Below are 26,901 nucleotides of genomic sequence, written 5' to 3'. Positions count from 1 at the left end.
AATACTTGAAAAAAGGTTTTGCATTAGACGCCTCCTAGATCAAGGATTGGCAAACTACGGCCCTCAAGAGCATGCCACCTGTTTTTATATGACCCAGAAGCTAAAATTTTTGTTTTACATTTTTCAGTTGAAAAAATCAGAATAATAATTTTATTTTGTGACATGCAAAAATGATAAGATAAGAAGTTAAAATTTCATATCCGTAATAAAGTTTTACTGTAATACAGCCCTGCTAATTCGTTTACATATGGCTGCTTTTTGCTAAACAGCAGGGTTGAGTAGTTGCAACAGAGCATACATGGCCCGCGAGCCTGAAGTATTTGCTGTCTAGCCCTTTACAGAGGAAGTGTGCTGACCTCTATTCTGAATCACTTCCTTTGTATTTGGTTGACCTTGAGGATCTCATGGTCTGGGGTAGAAATGCAGCTAACAGTTATTATTATTAAAATACTGTTCCATGAAAGTGTTCTTGTTTGTTTCTTGAGATTGTGTGTGTGTGTGTGTGTGTGTGTGTGTGTGTGTGTTCTCTTTCAGCAGAGGCTGGGAGCCTCTTAAAGGCAGGGACATGCTTCCCTGTGTCTCCTGTAACATGATTGTTCTTCACTGCGGTGTGGCGACCTGAGTAGCAGGAGCGTGTGTGCACTCCGGGCTACATGCTCTGTTGCTATGTGGTTGTATAGGCTCCATGAGGGGAGGATTCTTGTCCCCAGCTGCCCAATAACGTACTTAAAAGGGCTCTGAAGATCTTCACGAAGTGTGTCGATAGTTGCTCCTCATCAGGTTGCCTGTGATTTCTTACTCTGGATTGTGTCACAGTCATGAGTGTGCTGCACTGATTTAATGAGGACTTTCTCTCCCTTCCCCTTTCCATGTGGTGCTTGTATGTAGCGTGCCCACCATCTGGAGAGAGAGCCTAGCCTTTCCCATATATTATGTCATTTTCATTCGAAAAGAGCCCCAATCTAATGGAATGCATTTCCATTTCTCCCTCAGCTGATAACAGAACGAAAAAGAAAGTGGCCCATCGAGAAAGAAAGCAAGATTTTTCTGCCTTTAAGCAGACAGACAGCGAGATGAAGGTTAAAATATCACCACAGCTTCTCCTGGCCATGCACCGTTTCCTAGCAACAGGCAAGTGCAGCTTATCACAGTTTGAAATCTCTGCCAACCCTGGAGCGAGTTTCTCACTCACCGCTGACTGGGGTGGGCTGGGGGTGGAGACGGGGAAATGGGGTGATAAGTAATGCCACTTTTGTGTTTTGTTTTTTGTTTTTTTGTTTTGTTTGTTTTGTTTTGTTTTTTTCTTTTTAAATTCTCTCCTCTCCTATGTTCAGTGTCGGCATGAACCCTCTGAGACATTTACCAGGGGTGGACCAGTAACTTAAAATTGGTCTGAAAGGTAAGGATGAATGTTAGTGCCACACTGCATGTGAACAGTAGGCCAGGCCATCCGCTTCAGCTAAGTCCAGGGGAGAGCCAGCTGGCGGAGCAGGCGGACAGTGCAAACCAGACACTACCTCGTTGTGTGTCGGACAGTTGAGTAGTTCTCTCTTCAGCTTGCCTCAGAAGAACAGTTGGACATCGGTGGTGACACAGGTGCTATGATTTGCAAAGAAGAACAATAAATTTTCAAAATTAAATCTTTACCCTTTATGGCTTTAATGAAATCAGAAATTCTAAGAACTCTGACATGGATTTCTTGATGGCCTCTTCAAATCAGATTGTTAACTTGGGCCCATTCCAGGAGGCAAGTGTTCACATTATTAAAACCACCAACCCAGCCAGCACTGACTGCTCCAGAGAGGTCAAGGTCGAACGGACTTGAGAGACCGACTGACCCTGCTCACATCCCCAGATGGCTCTCTAGGCGAAGGGTGAGCTCTGTTGGCCAGGGGAAGTGTGAGAAAATCAGAGTACCCAGTGGCCTGTAGAAGACGTCTGTGTCCAAGATGGGCAGCCAGTGCCTTTCAACTGAATGCAGTATACTTAAGATATTTTGAAAAGAATGCTAACGGCAGCCATGTGATGGAATGTTATGCACTCTTTAAGATCATGTTTTCAGATACCTGGACATGCTCACCATATAATATTTATGACATGGGAAAATACTCATAATTTAATGTAAGGTGAGAAGAAACAGTATAAAACTGTGTGTACACAAGATTATCCTTGTGTTTTTGTGTGTACACACACGTACATGGCACGCATGCCTAGGTGAGGTATTAGAAAGAAATGCTCACCAATTGCTCAGAATGGTTACGAGTGGTTGGTTTATAGGTGATTTTATTTTATTCTTTATTTTTTTCTGTGTTATCCAAAATTTCCACAATGTACTGTCTAATTTTGTTATTACAAAAAAGTCACAGAAGCTAATGCAGAATTTATATTGCACATATAACATAATTAAAAAAAATTTTTAAACATATAAACAATGTCTTTAACTTGCTTATTATTTTCTATTTCTGATTATATTGTTCATCATTTAAGAACCACAATTTAAAACTAAATGTTATCCTACTCTGCCTCTGAGATACCATAAAGTCCACTTTCATTATGGCACCCTTAAGTCAGTAATTTTGGGTTTTGTTATTTTAATAAAATCAATATATTTGTAGACTCAGATCAACATTACATTTTTTTTTTTAATTAGCAAGTTGGAGTGCATGTTGATGTGTGCACGTGCCTTGCTTTTATTCTGAATCTCTACCTTCCTTTGTTCCCAGACTTTCTCAGGGTAGTTGAGTGGGAGAATGAGATGTGGAGCACTGCGTCTGTGCACCTGGTACTAACCCACACCTAGATGCTTCCTGACCTTTGCTTCTTCCTTTGGCTGTTGTTGGACAGTCAGTCTTTTGTGGCCTGTTGCAGGGCGTCCTGGCAGTCATGGAGCCTGCTTCTGGTTGATTTTCCTTTGTGTCAGTCAGAAAATGAGGGTATTTTTATGAGAACTGAAACCAATGACAGGTTGAAAATGAAAAGTTTTAAAGCAACAAACATGAGAATTCAGCATTTTCTAATTTCTCCCAGGTAATCTGCCCCCAGCGGATCACCAAACGGAAGTCTCGTTAATCCATACTGTTATCGCTTCAATTCCAAGTATTCTTTTCTCTAAACACCTTAATCACTAGTATCCTTTTTTTCCATCCATTTGAAGTGTAATATCAAGTTGTGTTTATATCTATAGAAGTAGAAGCATTTAGCCCATCCCAGATGTCAGAGAAGATCCTTCTAAGGCTGCTAAAGCACCCCAATGTCATCCAGGAACTGAAGTATGATGAGAAGAACAAGAAAGCCCCAGAATACTACCTCTACCAGCGAAACAAACCTGTAGACTACTTCGTTCTCATTTTGCAGGTCAGAAGAATTAATAGTTGTTTGATCTTATTGAGTACCCACCCTTCCATTTCGGAGGAGACTTGGTATAGGTGAATGGGTGTCAAGGATAACATACTTAACTTCTGGGGTGGCCTTACAGTGGGAGAATTTCATCTCCCTGTTTTCGTATCTGCAAACAATTTCAATATAAAGCAATGTTATTAATTACTTTAACTTCCAATACAGACAGGCACTTAGTGATTGCTGAGGCATTGAGGCATTCATTTGAAGAAGGGTGAATTCAGGTGTTTGTATTTTTTTTGAAGAGTTTGGGGAATTACCTGTGCATGTCTAAATCTTGGCTGGGCATTTGAAATTTAAGTGTTGTGAGTTCCTTGGGTCTCCTTTTTATCTTTTATTTCTTCCACCCCTCGTTAGGACTTGGTCTTGCACAATTTCCTAGAGATGCCTTATGATCTCTTCCCTTAATGCCATCAAAATAATCCATTTATTATTGTTTTTATTCCTGATTACTACCAGCTTCTGTTTTAATGAGGAACTGATGGGATAATCACAGCCTCTCATGGCAATGGTAACTTACCTCCTTCTCACTGTAACATAATCCACTATATAAGGTGAGAAGGTCCATCCATTCTGAACCCTCCTAGGGGCCGTAGAGGGGCTTTTGTGCTTGGATTGACAGGAGGCCCTTATTATCTCACAGTTTCACTTGGTAGAGTGCAGTTCTTGGTATGGAGACCAAGATGAATAGTACAATGAATAGCATGCTAGTTTTATTGATTTCTTGTGTCTCTTTATTGAAGAATTACTTTTATAGGAATTCTGAGTATATTTCAATATAAGAATACTAGCCCCTTAAGCATTCTCCTGTTTCTTGGTTACTTCCTAGGTAAGAATTGGAGGGATCTTTATAAGAGTATAATTAGCACTTGGTAGACCCATCTACAATTTACATTGAGTCCAGCAAGTCCCAATTATCTAAATGAATCAAGATGTTTCTTTTTATCTGAAAATAACTCTTATCAGATGTCGAGATGTTAGAAACTCTGGGAAGTGTTGTGTTCATGCCCCGTGTTTGGACTGTATAGTGAATTCTGGAAGCAGGAGTGAGGAACTGTAGAAAAGTCTGTGGATTAACCAGGTATATGCTGCTTTCATATAGTGTTTCTTGGAAACTTCTATTTGCAGGTTTTCTAAGTCAGTACCCTGATTATTCTACTAACTTTAGTCTCATTCAGTCCTGAATTGTTTTTCTTTTTCTCTGGGGATAGACAAGCTTGAAACTCTGAGGGGGTTGGGAATTTATTTTATTTACTACAGTGAAGGAGTAAAGCATTCATGTTTCTCATAAAATCTAGATGTGAATATTCCTTAAACCTAGAGAAACTGAATGACATTAAAGACAGTTTATTTAGAACTTTGAGGATTGACATTGTGAATTTCAGTAATATTAGAAACTCTGTGGCTTTCAATCGTCGATTTTTATATAGTTAGCATTTATGAATTCTGATTCAGTAATGCTCTATTGGTATGTAAAAAAGCCATTTCCTGGCTGATGGATCTAAAAATAGATTTTATGGAAGAGGGACTTCATAATTCTTGTCCCTTTATAAGTAAATCTTTAAAGATATTTTTGATAAGGCTTTTATGTCCATGTACCTATATTTGAATACCTATGTCATGTTAAATATTTTTATAAATGTGACAAGTTCTTGGAACTGACGATGTCATGGGAGTTTTTTTTAATTTTTATTTTATTTATTTTTGGCTGCGTTGGGTCTTCGTTGCTGCGTGCGGGCTTTCTCTAGTTGCAGTGAGCGGGGGCTACTCTTCGTTGTGGTGTGCGAGCTTCTCATTGCGGTGGCTTCTCTTGTTGCGGAGCATGGGCTCTAGGTGCGCTGGCTTCAGTAGTTGTGGCTCGTGGGCTCAGTAGTTGTGGCTCACGGGCTCTAGAGCGCAGGCTCAGTAGTTGTGGCGCACGGGCTTAGTTGCTCCACGGCATGTGGGGTCTTCCCAGACCAGGGCTCGAACCCGGGTCCCCTGCATTGGCAGGCGGATTCTTAACCACTGTGCCACCAGGGAAGCCCCATCATGGGAGTTTTATAAAGATTTCAAGGATTTATGGAGGTGTTCAAACTGTAGAGTTTGGTGAAAATCATGTTCTTGAAGGCCAGGCAGTTACCTGAGGTACCCAGAGTATGACAAAATGAAATATCATAATACCCTGTCAGTCTAGCATAGCCATCACCATTGACAGAGTATATTCCACCCTAAAATATCACTAATCCATCATTGGAAATTCATGCCAGGTTATTGAGCATATTCCACTGCATTTCAAGAACATTAAACCAGAGGAAAGCAGCTGTAGCTGCCTTCCCGGCCCCAGTGCCAGCGAGCTGCCTTCTTCTGCAGACACTAGAAAAACTCTTTTATTAAGTAATTGATGTTTGGAGTATAATTATAACTAGAAACAATCACTTTGAGTTTAAACCCTAGATGAAATAAAGTCTAATTTATTCAAAGCAAACCATTTAAGTAAGCTTACTTAAAAGAATATCCTATAGGTTATGGGACACATACTACATATGAATAAAAAGGTACTTTCAAGTTTTATCTGAGAAAGTAGATTTTTAAACTAAAATGTATTGTGATAAAAGCACAATAAATAGTGAAAGAAAACTTTTTTGGCTCTACATGCCTTATATAACTTAACAGAATACACATATAAAAGTAGAAATGGATAGGAACATAATCTTGGTGGAAAATTTTTCCACCATCATAAAAGAGCAAGAAAAAATGTTAGAGTTTTAAATTGTGTAAATAAAATTAACCAAGTTGAAGAAAATTAAATATAAAGCCAGGGAAATACACTTTAAAAAAAAAAGTTTTATGTGACTTCTTCATAAAAATTGGTCATTTGCTCTGTCACATGTAAATTCTAATAAATTCAGAAGGATAGAAATTTCATAAAACTACCTGCATAGATCATGATGAAATAAAATTAGACATAAAAATGCATAATCGAAAAGTACTAAGCTATTTTAAAACTGTGATCAATTCGCTTACAAAGGTTTATACATAAGGTATAGAATAAAAAAACTATTAAATAATATAAATACCATATCCACAGTATGTCAAAGTTTAAAATTTTATTCTTCCTCTAAGTACTTACATAAGAAAAAAAGATCTCTGATTTTCTATACTAGAAAAAGAGCAAAGCAACAAACTAAAAAGAACAAATTAAATAATAGTGTCATGAAAATAACTTTTAAAATGAAGAACTTTTACATCCCATAAATAAAATCAAGATTGGTTCTTCTAAAAGATTAACAAAATCATTATTCTATTGGCATAATTAATGTAATAAGAGAAAAAAGAAAACTAGAAGTTCTCCCTTCCCCCCAAAAAAGCAGCTAGAATCAAAGGAATTGCTTGGGAAAAAAAAAAAAAATTGAGACTCTAAAGAACTCAATTTCTGTATTGTACAAATAGAACAAGATGATTTGATAGTTAAATGCATTCTTTACGACAGTATGGCCTAATCTAAAGTCTGATAATGTTCTGGGCCAGTCTCACTTGTCCACATTGATGGAGAATTCCTAAATAAAAAGGTAGCAGTTAGAGACCAATAACGGACCCAAAGAGCTATTCACTGTGACTGTGACTGAATTAGGATTATTTTAGGTATTCAGGGCTAGTTTAATAGAAGGACAACAAAACTAAAATATGCCATGTTAACTAGGAAAGCAGTAAAGGAAAAAATCCCTATGCTTAAATCAGTAGATATCAGGACAAAATTAAGCATCCATTCTTGATTTCTAAAACAAACCAAAAACAAAAAATCTTTGTAAAAATCCATGATGAACAGTGAACAAAAAAGAAAAAAATGCTGTAAACCAATCACATGCTTAAACTGGCAGCTTCCTTTTGGGAATAAATATATACACCCCCTCATATACATGCATTTCAAGAAATCATTATTTTTTATAAAGCTTTTTATGCAAATAGATTTATAGCAAATAAATCTATCAATTATAATTAAAGTAGTAGAAATAGTCCATATGTCTAAGCTAATCAAATTTCAGTGTGGATAATATGAGAGATCATTATATGGTCATAAAAGAAGTAGAAAGCATGTACAAAAATATGTCAAAAAAGATAGTGTGCCTGTAATTATAACTATTATAAACCATTTTTCTAATATATATAGTTGATATTTTACAGTGAAGTATTTGTTGGTCCTTTGGGGAATAAAATGTCTAAGCAGATAAAAAATATCATTGTTCTTACACAACACATAATTAAATTATGATTTGAGTAAATATAAAGAATAATAGGAAAACAAGAGGAATAGCTTTTTTCTTTGCCAATTATGTAATCAGTGGAAAGGGATGCTTTTTTTTCTGGGGTTAATTTTTGTTGATTTCATGCCCCAGATGTTTTGTTGTTCAATTGCCCCATCCACTCTTTTCCTTTAGGGTTTCTGACATAGATTCGAAAGGGTTTTTCCCTACGGAGTGAAATCTGTTCTTTTGTGGAGGTGGCAGGTAGCATCTTAGAACTAAACAGCCTTTGACAATATTTAATATCATTTCACTTGTTATTGGGAGAGAATTGAAGCCTTCAATACCAAACCTTCTCAAGGAGTTTTGAGTTGCAGGGTCTCCGTGTCCCAGTGAATAATGTTTCCTCACTCTTGAGTTGTGTACAGATAACACAGCCATGTTACAGAAAAAAATTATTTAGATACCTAGTGTTGACTCCATTTTTTAAAAATTAAATACGTGTCAATATAAAACTAGCATGAGCTCCTTTTGAACCCTTTGAGCTGAGAACTCTTACATAGAACAATAAAGAAAACAAGTTTGTAATTAGTATTTTAAATGTGTAAATGACACTGTTCGGCTGATAGGAAAGTGCCACTGGTCCCAGGACGGTAGCAGGGAGCTCTGGCGCTGGCTCTTGCATTCAGCACACTTAGGTCCCTGTGTGCCTGGCGAGGATGGCACCCTCCAGCCCTGTGCTCAGTTTGAGCTACTCTGTATGTTTGTACAGTATGTTGTGTTGTTATTTGGCCTCCACTGGGTGTGACCGGATTATTTGTATGTTTAGTCCTCCCCTGTTCCTTTCTCTTTGGCTCAGTGCTTCTCACACTTCAGCGTGCTTGGGAATCCCTTGGGGATTCAGTACGTCTAGGGTGGAGTCTGAAATGCTTCATTTCTAACAAGCTCCCAGTTGGTTGAGTAGCAAGCCTTAGCCACGATGATTCACGTAGTAAGAACAACTTAACAGATTTGAGCACTAAGGCAAATGCTGCCACTGACATCTGGTGGCAGCACTTGGTTAGAAGGTGGTCAACCAGATAGCCTGAAATATATGTAAATTAATTTTTGACCATCAAAAAATTTTTTTTCTTTTTAGTTTGTGTTTATGAAGCAAACTTGCTGAGTCCTAGGACTACATCTGTGGACTGCAGATTGAAAAATGTTGCTAGAGGATGTCTGGGTGATGCATCCCCTCCTACTGGGCAGTGCTGGTGAACACAACCTAGCGTTTGTGCCCCTGGCATTTCATTACCTCCTTTTAGGTGTCAAACCCTATTTTGCGATGGTGATTTAAAAAACAAAAACAAAATAAAAAAAGAACTCAATTCCAGAGTGAGCAGGAGACCAAGTAGATGCTCAGCATGTGGGATCTGAGGGTCTTCAGCCTTGAGTCCACGGCTTCCACTGAGGGGTTGATCTTGTTTGTGCCAACGAGGATAGCTTAGGCTTCTGCCTTGAGGCCAGGTACAGCACGTGACTGCTGGGTACTTTGTGGATGCTTAGAAACTTTGAAAAGAGTTGTCTAATACCTTTTTCCAAAGGAAGGTAGGATTCTGTAGTTACTACAGAATCCCAGGCAAAGCTGGGACAGTGAGGCCTTCTTCCTGTTTTGTCAGTTTACCAACATGAAGCCCTAGCTTCCTTTGGGAGTCCGTCCCGTCTCGATTTTTTTTTTTTTCTTTTTTTTGGTGATATACTAGACTAGAGCAAATTCGTGAATGTTTCAAAAGTAAAATTGATACGGAGCTCCTTCCTTATATGGAAGAAGTTTGTTTTCTTAGAAGACACCTGATTGAACTTGAGCCAGGCAAGCCATTTCCTCATGGGGCAGCCCTGCTTTGTGTACCGGAAGGTTTACTCGAAAACGGTCACTTTTTTGAGACATTGACACACATAGATGAGTAAAAAAAAATGTGTTCACTGGATGTTTCTAAAACTTGCCTACCAGGAAAGTAGAGAAGGAGTCCTACTAGAGTCCTACTTCAGTCCTCTAGAGAAGGAGATAGGGCTGGGCAGTTTTTTAAACTTTTGGAATTGTAGAATCACAGGATGTTAGAACTGAAAGAACCACAGGTCTCCTCTCCTTTACTGCAGTTTTATAACTGAAGCAAAATTAGTCTAGTGCAGTGGTTCCTAAATGCTGATACTTGGCAAAGTTTTCGCCAGTTTGAGGCAAAATGAGAAAAATAAAAACAGTTGCAGTGAGTTCTTCATAAAGCTGTGTGTATTCAGCTTAAAGACTTGTTATTCTGAAATTATATATTTTCTATATTTTGGGGGTTAAAATGTCTGGGCTTTTGTGGAATGATGGTCGCAGTAGATAGCTGTGTTTAAAAAAATATTTTATGAAATAAAAATGCGGCAATCCTCTCTCTGTTTCTGAGAAGGAAGATGGATTTTCCTAGTTCTTGGAATCCAAGCAGCTGGGAACCACTGACCTAGTACACCTGCCTGTAATCTGATGGATCTAGACTAGGTAGACTCCAGAAGAAAGATAGCGGATCCTCCTCACCACCTGCCGGCCTGTCTTGCGGGACACGGAACACAGAAGGCCCTGTAGCTTGTTTAAAAAAAAAAAAAAAAAAAAAGGATCCAGATCAACAGGAGATCCATAGAAATGGAAGTCGATATGAGGCTCTACGGCATTTGATCCTTCCTCCTGATTTTCTGCATAGAAATGCAGGTTACATGATGGTCCTACAGACACTTTTGAGCTTACAGTCACTGAGGCAGACATTTTCAGTTAGCGTGTACGTACATCCTAGCTCTCTGATACAAAATCAAAGATTAGTCCATGAAGCAATGGATAAGTAACTGAAGGTATACACAGCGGGCACTTTCATTTCTGCTGCTCATCGTCTCTGAATATTGTGTCCCTGCCCCCCTCTCTTAGGGACCCTGCATCCCATTCTTTCCTGCCAGCTTTTGGCTTTTGCTCCCTGAGTTCCCACCTCCTCTCTCTCCACTAACTTTCCGCCCTTTCTGCCCCAGTTTGCCTAATCCTAAACAGGCCTCATTTGACCCCAAGGCTGCTGCCAGCTCCCCTGTGGCCCTGCTGCCTGTGCTTTGTCCCTCCTGCCCTCCCTTCCCTTCCACGGTCTGATTTCTTCAGGAAAAGACTCCCTGAGGCCACAATGGCTCCCTCCTCAGTGACTCTCTGACCATCCCTTTGCTCTGAGTTTCTTCCCTCTCCCAGCTTCTGTGGTGACACGGTTGTCCGGTTCTACTTGTATCTGTTTTCCCTTTGGTCCCATATGTGTTTCTTTTTCTCCTCCTACTCCCAGTCAAGGGCTGTAATTGCTCATTTTCTCTTCTCCTCTCTCAGACCCCCATCTCCAGTTCTGAACTTTTCCCTGACCTTCGTCCTTCCATTTCAGCCTTTTTGATGGACTCTTCAAAAGGCCTTGTTTTCTTAAAGGGAATTCGTCCCCTCTTCCTGGCCCCCATCACTGATGCATCCCCTTCCCAACATTTCCATCTCCACTCATGGGGTCCCCGTTCTTCAAGTCGCTCAGAGCAAACTTCTCTTGTGATTATTGATGCCCCCTCTCTCTCCTTGCGCTTCTTTCTCCCTTACGGTTTCACCAAATTATGTTGATTCCTTATCCGTAGCTCCTCTCATAGTGATCTTCTTCCAATCCTGTGGTTACTGCTCTCGTGTACGTCTAGACTTGATCTTCCTGAAACAGTATTCCTCTGCTCAAGAACCTGACCTCGTTAGCCCATCCTTCAAGGAGCTCCGCAGTCTGACCTGCTCACCAAACTGCTTTTCCAAACCCATCTCCCCTTCTTTCCTGGCAAACCCACTGAGCCTGGAAGTCTGCTGTCACCCACCTCTGACCTTCCTCAACACTGTTCCCTTCCCTTGGCTCAAATCCTACTCCTCCTTAGATTTTCCTTCCTGTATAAAATTTATCTTTATACAAGAACAGGAAGTCATTTTTTTCTCTCTGAACTCCTTATATTCTTCTTGTCTTTTTCCTCATGTAGAATTTTTGTTTACTGCCTTGCATCGTTGAGTTTCATGTGCTCTCCCCTTTTCTGGATTGTGTGCTCTTGGAGGGGCAAGGGCTATCTTCTCACAAGGCTGCACAGCCTCTCCTGAGGACCCTGCATGGTCAGGGTTTTTAGTGCCTATTGGTTTGGCAGGTTGATTTTATATTATAGCAAGAGAATTGGTTGGAGATTGATAAAACTAATATTTTCCATTGAGTGAAGGAAAACCCAAAAGAGAGACAACGGATGGTTTTCTGAAGAAGGGTTTTGAGAAAGGGCTTCCATAACTGGGAATTTGGTATAGAATAATAGGGAGTGATCACAGTGATGGAGTTTGCGTTCGTAGGTGGCACAGTGTAGCACATTGGTGAAGAGTTTGTTCTTCGGTTACTTCATCTTTCTGAGCCCTGCTCTCCTGATTTATAAGAGGGTGGTAATTGTGTCTGCTTCGTAGAGTTGTGAGCATTAAATGGATTAATAAGCACTGTGAATTGTCAGCACAGTTTCTCTTCAATAAATGGTAGCTTAATTTTTGTTTACCCATTGTAAAGGATGCACCATAAACGTACCCTCCTACTAGAGAGGCAATAATTATAGGTAAGGTGAGCAAGAGCTGTTCTGACCCTTGGCTTGGAAATCTAGGATGCAACTTGCTTATGAGGGTTTTCCAATAGCCCAGAAAAGGATTATGGTGAACTGTAAGGCTAGAGGGATGAATAAGGCACAGTGTGCCCAAGAGGAGATTATGAGAGGGAAGAAGCTGTAGTCAAGTTAGAGGAAGGAAAGAAAAGGGAGAACCTTAGAAGAGGTTTTGTCCTGATGGAACGAGATTTCTTAAGGTGCTTTGCCGAGAAGTACCATGGTGTCCCAGTGCTTCTGGAGTGTCTGGATGACCAGGGATTGGCCTGCAACATGTCTGCTTGGTTGGTCAGGACCCATGCTAGGGAGATAAGAGGGAGTTCTGCCGCTGGGAGCCGGTTTGGTCCTCCCTGTTTCATGGTGACAAACCATGTTGGCCCTTGACCCTGACTCTGCTCCGACTCAGGCTCCCATGGAACTGCTTGGGTGACCGTCACTGAGCACCTTCTCAGCGTTTGTCCCATCGGTGGAACACAAGAGCCCCATCTTTCAATTACTGGGAGGGCTCTCAAAGAACCCACGAACTGGGATGCTGGGAAATATTGAGTGGACTCATGGAAATTAAACATCACACTACTTTCACCTCTGCATCTCCAGCTAAATCCAATTTTTCATATTTAAGATGAATTAACCCTCTCCTCCATCTAAGTGGGAAAGATTATCTGAGGGTTTTTTTTTTTTACTTCCTTGGGATTGTTGGGAAAGGAGTTTAGACAAAAATCTGAGGAAGGACTAAATCTTGCATAGAGTTTGCAAAGAAATTCACGTAATTGGACTGAACATGCTCCCTTTTTTCTTTTCACAGGGGAAAGTGGAAGTAGAAGCTGGGAAAGAAGGTATGAAGTTTGAAGCCAGTGCTTTTTCATACTATGGTGTAATGGCCCTTACAGCCTCCCCAGGTGAGCTTCCTTCTCAGCCTCAGGGGAGGGCTAGGTTTTAGGAAATCATGCCCTTGTATTGTCATCTTTCTGTACCTGCCGGCTAACCCTATTTATTTACTTTTTGAACTTTTTATTGAAGTGTATCATGTATACAAAAAATACTGCTCACATCATACATGTATACCTCCATGAATTTTCGCAAACTGAACTCTCTTGTGTAAACCAGCTCCCAGATCAAGAGACAGAACATCACCAACCCCAGAGAACCCTCGCCCCACCCTCCCCTTTAGTCACTATCTCCCCAAAGTAACCACTGTCTTGACTTGTAAGCATTGACTAGTTTTGCCTCTTTTTGAACTTCAGGTAAATGGAGTTATACAGGACATATTGCATTGAGTCTGGCGGCTTTTACCCAGTGTTGTCCTGGTCACACTCATCTGTACTGCTGTGTGAGCTTATACTCTGTTTCTTCTCATTGCTGTACAGTGTTCCATGGTATGAATATACAGCAATGCATTTATTCTTTTCACTGCAGATGGACACTGGGGTAGCTTCCTGTTTGGGGGCTACTCTGAATTGTGTGTCTGTGACACCGTCCGCGTCCTTTGGTGAAGACATTTCTGTTGGGTGTATGTGTAGGAGTGGAATGGCGGGGTCGGCGTTAATAGCTGCAGCCCCACAGTTTCCCAGGGTGGCTGAGGCAGTCACACTCCTGCCCGTGCTGACCGGGGTTCCAGTGGCTCCATATCCATCACTTGATACTGTTGACTCTTTTAGATGTTAACTATTCTGGACATTTTTTAATTTGCATTTTTCTGAGGATAGTTGAGGTTTTAATATATATCCATTGCCTATAGCCGGCTCTTCTCAACTAGAGAGCTGGCCAGTTAAGTCAGCCAACTAAGGGTGGGTGTGCCACAGGGTATCGACCTAGGGCTCTGAGCACAAGATGCCAGAAAGCGGTGTCTGTTCTAGTAAGAACATGGACGCGGATACTTGGCTCACCTCTGGGATGGGACTTGAATGGTTCCTCTTTGCACCACTTGCTTTGCTACCTTATCCCCGCTGGAACAGGGCAGGCAGGTAAACAGGGGCTGCAGTACCACCTTGTGGCCAAAATACCGAACGACATGCTGTGCTAGGAAATAACCTTTTATAAACCTCAAACTTTAAAATAGCCGATCCTAAAAGAATGCTGTCACTTCTGAAAACCAGTCTCAAAAGGGGGAGGGGGCACCTGCAGACAAGTCTGTGTTGTGACGTTGGCCCTCATCTACTGCTCCACGCAATGTCTCAGGCGCCCAGAGATGTTACAGTTAGAAAGTCAGGGAAATGTCAAGAATTCTCTGACATTTCTAAACCTCCCCTGTCCCCGATGCATCTGCTCACTATCCTGGTGCAGGTTTTTGAGTCACATGGGCCAGTGTCCCCATTGTCTAGCACCCAGTGTGAACACAAGCCTGTCTAACCCCACTTAATTAGTAGGTGTCTGCTGTCAACTTCAAGGTGATCTTCTGTTTTCACTGCTAGTGAGAGGATGGGGAGATTCTTAACTAGGCCAAGAAGACCTCGGAGACAGCCTGAGTTCCACTTATGGGTTATCTGACTGAGAAAGGCCCTTGGCTTCCTCGTTATTAAAAGGGTATAAGATTACCTCCTGTGACTGTTAGAAGAATAGAATGTGATGATACTCACACGAGTACTTTGTCACCTTTAAAGCACAAGAGGAAATGTTTGTATAACACAAGTAGGTGTTGAGATTGTGACTATTGCTTGGCAACCACCCTCAGATTTGCCCCAGGTTAGCAGAATCAGGTATGTAAAGGTGGCTTTGAAAGGACAGCTAGAGGAGTAACTTGTACATTTTTATGCATCACTAGTTCTTGAACCCTAAATATTAGCCCAGTTCATATTAAACCATGGATTTATATAGGGTAAATCACATTCAGGAAAGGAATTGAAGAGCAGGCCTTCCATATAGGAAGTGTGTGGGCCTGCAATTTCCTACCTAATGTGGTAGGAAATGCTCGGAAGGAAGGGAATTTCATTAACGGCATCTTATTTACTTCAAAGCCCAGCGTTTTACTTGACCTTACATTGAGGATTCGGGATTTTGTATATTCATTGAGATGCAATAATAAGTACAGTAATCCCAAGATAATGTTTCTATTTATTAATGTTGATTGCCTAGAAAGACCCTACAGTAATCATTTATCAAGACCGGCCCAGTTATTTGTCACTTATACCTCAATTTAAAAAAAAACAACAAAACAAAAAACCTGCCCAGAAAATATGACCCCTGCCTGGTAGGGCGTGTTGATTGACTTTGGTCTGCCATTCCCAGGAAATCTGTATATGATATTCTTTATGTACCTTCCTTTAATACTTTGAATTGCTATGGAATACTGTGAAATTTCAAAGCATCTGGTCAAAGTTACAATCAGACCAATTAAGAATGTAAATGAATTGAATAATTTTTTGCCACAGATAGGGACGCTGTAGGCTGTGCAGTGAACAGGTATCGAGGTGCTGGCACAGGCAGCTTGGGTCACGCTCTTGGGGCAGTTGATGAATCAAGCTCCCCTTTTGCGTGGCTAGCTGTGATTGAAGTCCTTAAGAGCACGTTTTGAGCTATAAACTGCAATGGGGTATTACTGGCTTAAGAGATTTCTAGGATAGTAAAGCAGCATGTGAGTAGGATTTCTCCCGATTTCAGCCTCCCTATATTCCTCTTCCTGGAAAGCAGTGTGTGTTCAGTTGATTTATATAGTATCATATAGGCTTCTGCATTTCCAGAACTGAACGCTCCTATGGGTAGAACAGGTATCCACTCCTGTCCCCTGATTACAGAGAGCTCCTTTCTTGCCTTTTGATATGGTCTCACCCTGTTTTTCTCCATTTTTCAGTTCCTTTGTCCCTGTCTCGTACCTTTGTTGTCAGCAGAACAGAGTTGTTAGCAGCAGGTTCTCCAGGTAATTCTGCATGTTTCCTTTTCATAATTCTGATTGCCTCCGTTGACCCCACCAAAGCCCGGCTGGCCGGGTCTGCTCCCTTTATTTGGTCAAGGCCATTTTCAGTTCTTCTTTGAGCTCTAAAACTCCATGGTTCTGTGACTAATAGTGAGCTATCCAGGACAGCATAGGCCCACAACAGATGCGCAAAGGGTTTGGGAGATGGGAAGGGAATCTTGAAACTGGGAAGGGGAGAGTGGGTCTGACATGGGTTCCCTGCGTGACCCATCCACACTGCTGACCTTGGATTTGTGAGGCTGCCCTTTGGTCTTTTGGTGACCTCAGCAAAGTCATGGTGCATGGAATTTGCAGAGGCCCCAAACCTGAGGATTCTTCCGCAGAACACATTCAGCCAAAAAGGCTGAAGGACTATGAACTTTTCTTGGTGAGGCCCCCAAATCTCTGTTTCTTTGGTCCTTTTTGTGGCATCCATGTGAATGAGGTGCATGTATTTCCACCCTTCCTCGGGCAGGTGGCCCCGCTTCTCCTGTCTCGCTCTCTTTGTTCTGAAATTAGTACTGTGCGCATTCCTAACGAGCTGCTTGATTATTGCCCTGCAGGAGAGTATGGTCATGCCTGGCTAATATGTCTAGTTGCTAAAAAAGAAAGGCAGAGGTTTAATCTCTCTTTAATTAAAATTGCTGGGCTTTCCTATTTGGTAGTACAACTTTTCTGTATTTATTTTGTTCCATACAGCTTATATTTTAAAATCTGGCTGATGAGATTTGCATTTCATAATCCAGTTTCTGCAAAACTCTAAAATGCGGATGTTCGGCGAAGGAGGCAATACTTGTCTTAGAAAGAAGCTAATATTCCCTCAGGTCTTTGCTCTTAAAAAAAATTGCGGGTGTTTGGGCATAAGATATTACTCATGGGGCTATTTGAATCAAATCAGCTGACAGAATATACATGTATACACATATATGTATACATAAATATGTATTTATATGTATGTTTGTATTGTTTCCTCGCCATTTTATTTGCTGGCATCTGCTACCAATTTAAAATGTCACAGATGCTGAAGTAAAGTGACTTTTGGCTGAAACTCATGGAAATGTCATTTGTGTCTTACTTTTTCCGTAGAACTTAGAGATTTCTTAGTTCTGCCCATTCCGTCTGATCTAGTAATGAGAAAATCCACTTTGTGGGTCCAGGCCTTCGAGGTGCTGGCATTACAGTAATATGATACCTGATAAATGGGGGTTGAGCTACACCAGTGATTTCCAGCCAGTTCCACACGGTGCCTGGTGGCTCTCAGGGAGGAGGCTGGGAATGTTTCTTTATTGTGTCTTTCTAGCTTACTAGCAAATGAAAGGATCCCTAGGTAGGATGAATAAAATAAGCCAAGACAAAAAAACAAAGAAAACAATTCTGAGAAGGCATAAGAGGAATTAAAATTGAAAGTCGTTTTCATAATTATTGTCATAAAACCTTGGCACATAAATTTGGCAACAAAACATGACCTGCACTGGGAGGTGGCCACTTAAAGTCTTTGTTCTCCTTGGTATGAAGACTCGCACATCTCCCCACACGCCGATGAAAGGTGACTGTGCTGGTTCCTGTCGAGTTGCAGAAGAGGTTCTGGAAAACGGTCTGCTGCTCCAGACTGTGGCTGTGATGCCAGGCAGCGGGTTCCTGGCAAAGGAGAGGGTTCATCTCTCAGAAAACAGAGGGCAGTCGGTTGAGAGGAAGCTGACTGGGAGTCTAGATACTTTGGGAGACCAGAGAAATTGCCCTGTAATCCTCCTCAGGAGAAAATAACAGGAGATTGAGAAGCACTGCCTAAGGCCTCAGACGGCGATCTGGCCATGCACAGGGTCTGATCAATAAGAAAATTGCCCTTTAAACGTTTTGTTTTTATAACCTTAAATTGTAACCCACCGAAGGGAACACCATCTCAGAAGTATCTGTAGATTTGGGGCTAAAGCCCAGGGATACAGTGGGATCCCTTGTTTCACAGACTGTTCCATCCATCAGCCTGTGGGAAGTTATCACAAGTACAGAGTAGCTTGATCCTGAGGGTAGGCGCGTGGTGGAGAGGTCTGGGATGACACTTACGGGAAAGAATATAATAATGTTAACAAGCCTCCTTTATCAGGCACGCACTGGGTGTCAGACGCTGTGCTAAGCACTTTATATACCTTATCTCATTTTGAATCTCCATAAGACCTTACGAGGTGGGTGCTATTACTATTCGCCTTTTACAGATAAGGACTCTGAGGCTTAGCAAAGTTGGGTCATCTGATCAAAGTTGGGTCATCTGCTAAATAGAAAACATCTGATAAATTAATTTGCCTTGTTCTCGTAGATAAGTGGAAGCAACAAGAGGAACTGCTATTGAGTTTAATTTTGACTAACAATGGAAAATTGGTTCATGACATGAAAATTGTAGGGAAAGTGGTTACATGAAAATTTTAGGAGAAAGGGGACTCGCCATATGAGGTTCCTTGAGTACTTGCCATGTTTTGTTCTGCATGTCATATTTTAAGAGGGACTTTGCTGGGACTTCCTTGGAGGTCCAGTGGTTAAGACACTGCACTCCCAATGCAAGAGGCACGGGTTCGATCCCTGGTTGGGGAACTAAGATCCCGCATGCAGCATGGCGTGGCCTTAAAAAAAAAAAAAAAAAAAAAAAGAGGGACGTTTGCTGAATGGACTCTCAGACAATGGTCAGGATCGGGTAAGCGGGGGGGTGGGGGGTGTGGGGGGTGGGGGGTGGTGGATAAAACATGTGAGGTGAACAGTTGAATCATTTAGCCCGGGGAGGAAGAGACTTAACTATCTTCAGACTTTTAAGGGCTATTCCAAGTAGCAGAGGAATGGAAGGCACTCAGTAGAGCTCCACAGAGTGGAGGAGAGTGAAGTTGGGGAAGCAGATTTTGATGGGTGTGATGACAGACTTTCCGATAGTTGAAGGGTGGGACCAGCCGAGAGCCAGTCAGGGACACATTGCAAAGAGGAGCCAACCATCAGGTGGGAGAATTGGTCCCCTTCAATCCTGTGACATCGTGCAATTCAGCGTGGGCACCCAGTTGATATCTGTGCAATAGGTTTGACTTAGAAAAGCAAAAATGGAAGAAGCCCTGGCGAGGGTGTGGGTTTTATTTTTAATGAAATTTATTAGAAGCTATGGTGAACATGCCTCTAAAAGCAGCAACACTTAGACTCACCTGGATTTCCTTTCATTTTGTTTTAATGAAAGAGTACTATTGATCTCATTGAAGACTCCCCCAGCACCTAAGGTGACCTAATCAAACCGTCTCAGGGTTTGGTGTCTTCCAGGGTTCTTAACAATCCTGAGATGTCCTCGGGCTGCCTGACAGGGATTTTACTGGGGTCAGAGACAAAGATAACAGGTTTGGCTGCCAGGTATGGTATGAGCAGACAGAAGCGTTTTGATCCCTTTAAAAACATGTACTGATTTATGAACGTTCTCAAGAGTCCTTTGTTTTTGCTTCTGGCAAAATAATGCACTGCTGCCTTCCTACAGCCCATGTTTCGTATCAAGTAGCTTCTGTGTCTCGGACCTCGCCTCCCCGGCCTGTGCTCCTGACACAGTGTGCAGCCACGGGGTCTTTGCTATTGGAAACTCGGAGGATTGGGTCTGTTGGCGTGGACGGGGCCGGGAACGTGTTGCAGGAGAAGCCGTGAGCCTGCTGTAGGAGACCCTGCAGCTGAGCTGCATGGCCGAGGCATCTGGTATAAGTTGATTGAGCTTGTCTATTCATTATTATTGGGAAAATAAAGAGCTTTGAGTTGCATCTACCTCACTTAAAAGGCGGTTGGGTTTTTTCTCCTTTTCCAGGTGAAAACAAGTCACCTCCTCGCCCATGCGGCTTGAATCACTCGGACTCTCTCAGTCGCGGTGACCGGATCGATGCGATAACGCCGACGTTGGGGAGCAGCAACAATCAGCTCAGCTCTTCATTCCTCCAAGTCTACATCCCTGACTACTCGGTGCGAGCCCTCTCCGATCTCCAGTTTGTTAAGGTAAGAGGAGACAACGGCTTGGCGGGGCCCGGCAGGTGGCGGTCAGCTTCCACCGAGAGCGTTTGGCTCCGTGGCCTCTGCGCCGAGCCTGCCTTAGTCATTTTGCGGGCGCCCTGCCTCCAGCTCCTGTGCCCTGACTCCGGCTGGGGAAGAACATCGGTCTCCTTGGCTCTGTCCAGTGAGCTGCCAAGTCAAATGTGGCTTTTTTCAGGGAACGAGAGCTGGAGGGGGTGAGAAAATGAGTAAACGTTTCCAGCCGGTCTTCACGAGAGACGGGGCTCTTTTCTTAGGCTGAAATAAAGATAGCTTTGGGGGGATGAGCCAGCTTTAGCTGATGGAAGCCATTTTCTAGTCTCTGTGAAATGTCGAGACAGAACTTGGAAATGGCTTATATATCAGCAAAAAGTGACTTGTTCACTAGAATCAACTTGAACTTTAAAAAGTGGCTCAGTTTATACTCAAGGATGGTTTTCTTCTAGAGCAACTGCTCGGGGCCCTTCGGGGGATGTAAGGTGTAATAAATACCATGTGGAGACAAGAGAGCCTAAAAATAAACATGATCTCGGTTTGTTTTCTGTACCATCTCCTGGCCTCAGATCTCAAGACAGCAATACCAAAATGCCTTGATGGCATCCCGGATGGACAAAACTCCTCAGTCTTCAGACAGTGAAAACACTAAAATTGAATTGACTCTTACGGAGCTGCACGACGGGTTGCCAGACGAGACGGCCAACCTGCTCAATGAACAGAACTGTGTGACGCACAGCAAGGCCAACCACAGCCTGCACAGCGAAGGCGCCATCTAGAGCACCGGCCTCGGCCTCCGCGTCTGACCGTGAATCCCATTAGTGTGCGCTTGTGTGCCATGCTGCATCCTGCACCATCCTGAGACCAAAGACTTTGTCCCCTTCCTGGAAGCAGCAGAGGAGGCCGGGGAGGGCAGGAATGGAAACGAGACGTGAAATCGACAGCCAGGGCGTGGCATTCGAGATTATGGAGATGAATTTCTTCCGCCCAAATAGAATCATGTTTATTTTTTCAGCTGTACCTTTTATCATTATCCACTCTCCTCCTCCCTCAATTTGCATGAAGTTGAAAATTGTTGCGATTTATTTTTTTCCGAGAGATCATGTTTTTAAAAAGTGTCTTTTGCAGAGTTTAAATTGTTCTGTCTGAACTCTGCTGTGACCCCATGATGTAACCTTAGAAGGATGGACTTGTCCCTCCAGTGGCCTTCCTTGGCCCCCGCCCCAGGGAGGGGCACCCTTCCTCTGTGCCCCAGTGGGTGTCGCTGTCGAACTTCAAGGATGAATGACACAGACCTGCCCAGGCTGTTGGCCCTGCAGGGTGGAGCCTGCACAGGGACCCGCAGCCTCTCTGAGCTCAGTGTTGTTTTAAGTTAATGTTTAATGGTGTCCCTTTCCCTCAGAAAGGTTTAACATTTGCTTGGAATGTGATTTTGCTCCCACTCTAAGGAATTTTTATCACCAAAATGAATGTTAATGAATTTTAAACCTATGGTTTATCTTTGCAAGAGGCGAGGTGGCTTCACCCCAACATTCCCACAGCCTGGGATCTCCAGCTCAGCCAGGCCTCTTCCGCCCCAGCTTACAGAGCGCCGTCACCCACCGCCCCGTCCTTGCTCTTGTTAACCCAAGATGCTGCTACACAGATGCCAAATGGAAATCTTCCACAGGGCCCTCGAGTAAACTCGTGGTGTGGAGTCCACGCTCCTGCCCTTCCCACTGGGATGTATGTCATTGTCAGAAAAGGAGTCAGACCTTCCAGCTGTGCTCTGTGCGCCCTGCCGAGAAGGCACATCTAGACCCATGTGTCTAAAGGAGGGAACACTGGGGACTGCCGGCACCTGCCCCCTTCCCCTCTGTCCCTGGGCCCGTGGGGCCCAGCAGTGGCTGTGTCCCCGCCTGAGGACCTCTGTGTCTCCCGCCTCAGACGTGGCCCACGCCAGAGAGGCTGCCCGTACAGCCAGGGTCAGTTTGGCCCCAAACAGGGATTCAGAAACCAAATGTGTGTTGTGGCCATTTCATGTGTGTCTCTGTCTTATTTTACTATCAAATTCATCACGTGTAGTGAAATTAATGTCAGGAGGTATTTCTTGAGTGACTGAATTCCTAACTCTCTTATCTGTGTTTTAAGTGTTAACCCAAGGGATATGTGCATTTTGTCGGCAACATTCGTACACTGAAATGACTTCCTACTGACCACAGTTTTCATATAGACCTGTCAGTCCTCGCTGCGTCCAGTCACTAGGCGAGAAGATAGCATCTTCTCCACTGGGTCTCACTGCACGAAGGGAAGCCCTGGGGCTAAGCGGCAGTTTCTTCTCCTTCCTCCAGGTAGGACTGTGCACCCCAGGCTGGGCGCTGGCGGGTGGGAGCTGCGGTTGGGAAAGAACCAGCAACACGCTGGGCTTGCCTCCCGGTGAGCAGCTCGGTGGCTCCAGTGTCATGTGCGCACCTGGCGCAGTGTTTCCCCTGGGATGTTGGTCCTGGAGCATCTTCCTCAGAAGGTGCCGTGCCCCTTAGTGAGGGAAGTACTGGTCTCACCTGGTAGAAGTCACCGGGTGCCCCCTCAAGGGGCTGAGTGGCCTGCTGCTGGCACCCAAATCACAGCACCGTGGGATGGTGCTCCCACCGCGGAGCTTGACGTTAGTGGGACCCTGTACTATGAGTATTTGCTTTTATAAACAAACCCACCCAAGTGTAGAGGTCTCACTTTCTTAAGATGCGTCTAGCTGAGCACAACGTCAGTATGACATGACACGGGAACTGGGATTATCTGTAGGGGGCGCAGAAATGAGAGAGAGTTCCCTGTAACAGAGTGAAACCCGGGCCTTGCTGGGGGAGGAGGCTTCTGCCCCAACCAGCACGCCACGCTCTGGGCCGGGACAGCAGTGCCGTCCCTGTGGTCTGGCGGAGCTGGGCGGCCAAGCCGTGGTTCCTCTGGCCTCCTGGATCTTCGCCCGTCAGCTTCCCCTGGCCTATCTGCTTTGATCTGCCTCTCCACACGCAGTCCGTCTCCGGGCGCCTTGCTACTGGAAGGAGCCTCTGGAATCACAGTTACTGTGCTCGATCTTTTTTGGAGCCCCACTGCTGCTCTGTGAATCCTAAAGCCCTTTTGAGAGGATTCCAGCTGCTGGCTCCTTGACTTCAGGGAGAAATGGTTAACGTTTCCATACTGTCTTACCTGCTCAGTGTGTGGCTTTTTGAAAAGTCCTCTTTATAAAGGAGCTGGCACAGGGGGGCTTTGCAGTAGGGCTGCTGGAGGACGAAATTTTAGCCTCCCAAGTTCGTATTTATTTTCTATAAACTACTCTTTACCTTTGATTTTTCACACTGTTTTATAACAACAGGGAATCCCAAATAAGTCCTGTCTGGTCCCTGAAGGAATGAAGGCTACCATTTGGCTACAGTTAGATCTGCTTTGGGGAAGGCTCAAGACCCTTCAGATGGTAACACTCAATATCTGAGCGGCGACAGATTCGTCTTTCAGGCCCCCCACTTTCCTTCTGGAAACTAACTTCAGGCTGTTGAAGGAGAAATGCTGGCTCATGGCTTCTGTGGGGCAGCAGGAGAATGATTTGGGGAAGGTCTATGCAGTTCATGTCTACCAAGTAAATGGGAGCAAGGCAGAGAAAGACCATCAAATAGTTGAGATCTTGATGTGCAGCGGCCAGTCCTTAGCACTACTGGTGGATCGTCCTCTCCTAGCTAGGGCTGCGGGCTTCGTAAGCGTGGATGGCGAGTGGGCTGTGGAGCAGACACAGGGCCCGGGGTCCTGAATTCTGTGGGAGCCCCATTGTCAGGCCAGGGCCTCGCTCTCCTTTTCAGTGGCCCCTGCTGCAAGCCCTGGCTCTGAGGGACCAGACAGGGCCTCCTCCTGCTCCTAAGCAGCCACCCTGGCATCTCGAAGGTTCCTCCTGGAACTGGATTCCTAGTATCCAAGTGTTCCTGGGACAATCTGCTTTCTCTTCATAAATGAGGGAGATTTTCTTCCTACTGCTTTAGAGGTTCCCTCCCTTTAATTCTGTTTCACATGCATCAGGCAAGTCTAAAATCATATGTTTAAACTCTTAGGAAAACAGAACCTTAAGATTTGTGCATGGAAACTGGGATGTTAATCAACTAGCTTAAGCCTTGGTTCTGACATAATTTGAATGTGAAAGGGCACCCCGTGTAACTCTTTTTTCCCCTCCTTCCTCACCTCACTTCTGGAAGAGAGCTCAGTGCCCATGCTGACAGGGTTGTCTTCCCCAAGTGGGAGGAGTAGGGCATCTTGCCATTTTCTAATATTTCAAGGAGCTTTTGTGCAAATGTTGAATGCAAAACTTCACACTAATATGGAACATTAACTGTGAATATATTTACTTGTGCTATCCCCAGTACCATACAACTAAAGGTCCAGCTTTTCCAAGTCTAGGAAAATAGTGCTAGATACAAGTAGAATTGCATTTCCCTTAGGAAATGAAGCAACGGGAATTTGGGCTTAGCAGCGACCATGAACTTCTGTCCTCAAATTACCTCAGGTTGAGGAGCAGACCTAAGTAGGCCCTGGCCAACTGAACCTGTGTCCTGGCTGGTCAAAAACAAAAACAAAACCCAACCCTGTCATCTTCTGAAAAACCAGCCAGGGATCTGACCATCTTTGCCTTTCCTGGGCCAGGAGACCAGGATTCCTCCAGTGTTCCCCAGGGCTCGGCCCAGGCAGAGGACTCACCTGGGCTGGCACAGGAAGGTGCTCACCTTGTTCCCTGGGATTCTAAGCAGGAGGCCACCAGGGAGGGTTGGCTTGTGCATGTCACATGACACAAGCTCCTTGCTAGCACGAGAGCAGGAACTGTTCCCCTCTCAGCTTTGATCCCGGAGACAGTTTTTCTTGCAGAGCGTTGAAGACTGCGAGGCTGAGCTGGCAGTTCAGGGAGTGGAGGCTTCTGAGGCACCAGTGCTCACTCTCTTCCTTGAGGACACAGGCTCTTGTCCTGGGTCAGGTGTGGTTCTATTCCGGCCTCTGGACTAGTGGTGCTTCTGTCCAGCAAGGGCATCTTGGTGGGTTGCAGTTTAGCCCAGAATTAGGAGGGATTTAGAGAGTTCAATATGGAAGTGATCTGGGGATTCAGAAACTTTTCCCATGTAAATAGATCAGTGAGCAACCTACTCAGTGGATTTTTATACCTCAGGGCCATTTGCAAATTTTTATCTTTCCACGTTTCTTTTGTATTTGCGTGGGCTGATAGGAGAGATGAGTTCAGAGGATTCTAGGATGATGTTCATTTGCCTCAGTTTGCGGATGCGCGGGGCACGCGCACCAAGCTTGCTCAAGGCTGTGGCAGTGGGCCTTCCTCCTCCAGAGCACATGCGGGTACCCTTCCTGCAGGGAGTGCTTACATGCTGCTTTTCCTTCTGCCCTGCCTGAAGATGCCAGGGCCCCTGGTCAGCCCTAAGAACAGGAGGAAGATGGCAGTTCCCAGCAGCTGCAGAGCTTGGGGCAGCTTTCCTCCCACTGTCTTGCGCTGGGGACCGTCTTTGCTTTTCAGACCTTTGTGGTTGGCTCGGCTCAAGTAAGCTTTCTCACTGTATAGGCTAGAGCCACTGATGTCATCTCAGAAGAATTGTTTTAAGTATCAGGCTGTACTTGAAGCAACATGGAAACAAAGGTTCTAAGTGGCAAGAGAGTAAAGTTCTAGGAGTTTGTATGCCGAGGTTTATATGTACACAGATCCAACACATACTATAAGACTTGAGTGAGTACACATTTTCAAGTTTCAATACCCACTGGGTATTAAACCTAAACGAATTGGAAGAATGACTGGGAGTATTGTTTTGCCTCACTTGGCAGGGTATCTTCCAGCATTTGCCCACATCTGACCAACATGGATTCACTCGAGAAGTGATTTCTTTTGGGGCCAGCTTCCTCTTCAGACTCACCCTGCAGACAACTATCAAATGGACCTGGTGGGCCTTGAGTGCCTGCCCTTTTTGTTGGAGGCCCAGGCCCCTTGGATATAAACAGCTGGTTTCAGGCTCCCAGAGCAGAAGGGAGAGGGAGAAAAGTAAGGCCTCAGGACTCTTGTTCCCCAGAGAGCCCTAGCCTCGCTCCTGATTCATTACTCCCCGTGTCTAAAGTCTACTGTGAAGGTGGAGTGTGTCAGTCCATTGACTTTTCTTGTTTCTGGAGTTCTTGTAAGTCCACAAATGTATATGCTTTATTTTATATTATTATTTATTATGTACATATGCCTCTACTGTTAGCCCATCATCTATGACTAAGATGAGATCTGTTCTGGAGCCCCTCATCCATGGAGCCTAGGGTTCTGTTGTCTTTTAAAGTGGGTGAGAAGGAGCGGTTTTGCTTTTGTCTTAAACAGGTTGCTGCTCTTATGTTGGTCCTCGTGTCCCGGCCCCTTTTATTGGGCCCACCTCTATTCCTGATGGCAAGTGTTTGAGATGAGGATGGAGGCAGGTCTTTACTTCATGGCAGGGCCTCTCAAGTACCTCCGTGAAATACTTTAGAGGTGGTTTCCTGGTGACCGGGTCTATTCTCTGGGTAATGGTACAGCGTGGCTGTGAGGCCAGAGCCTCCTTCCTCACTCCCACACTCCCAAGCCAGGTTGGTGGCCTGGTCCCACAACAGTGATGGTCTCTAATTCCCACCTTGGATTGCAGAATCCATCTCTCTGGACCATGGAAGCTGCCTGCCCACCTG

The 26,901-nt window shown here is 44.0% G+C and overlaps 1 protein-coding gene across 4 annotated transcripts in view; it reads left to right on the top strand.

Moving 5' to 3' along the window:
* CNNM2 (cyclin and CBS domain divalent metal cation transport mediator 2) overlaps positions 1 to 22,229 on the top strand; it is a 146,332-nt gene extending 124,103 nt beyond the window's left edge. Inside the window, exons 3-8 of one of the 4 annotated variants that reach the window (XM_061199018.1) lie at positions 994 to 1,131; positions 3,185 to 3,354; positions 13,102 to 13,195; positions 16,084 to 16,149; positions 19,994 to 20,178; positions 20,775 to 22,229. In XM_061199018.1, coding sequence (XP_061055001.1) covers positions 994 to 1,131; positions 3,185 to 3,354; positions 13,102 to 13,195; positions 16,084 to 16,149; positions 19,994 to 20,178; positions 20,775 to 20,984 — 863 coding nt within the window. In that variant the 3' untranslated portion in view covers positions 20,985 to 22,229. Of the gene's footprint in view, positions 1 to 993; positions 1,132 to 1,334; positions 2,092 to 3,184; positions 3,355 to 13,101; positions 13,196 to 16,083; positions 16,150 to 19,993; positions 20,179 to 20,774 lie in introns of those variants that run through there. The other 3 variants (XM_061199034.1, XR_009702000.1, XM_061199073.1) reach the window with 3 other exon arrangements.
* The last annotated feature ends 4,672 nt before the right edge of the window (positions 22,230 to 26,901 follow it).

This window comes from Eubalaena glacialis, chromosome 1, assembly GCF_028564815.1.
Source record: "Eubalaena glacialis isolate mEubGla1 chromosome 1, mEubGla1.1.hap2.+ XY, whole genome shotgun sequence".
Classification (NCBI taxonomy): Eukaryota; Metazoa; Chordata; class Mammalia; order Artiodactyla; family Balaenidae; genus Eubalaena; species Eubalaena glacialis.
The sequence above is the reverse complement of the archived record's forward strand: the minus strand, read 5'-3'. Positions and strand labels throughout refer to the sequence as shown.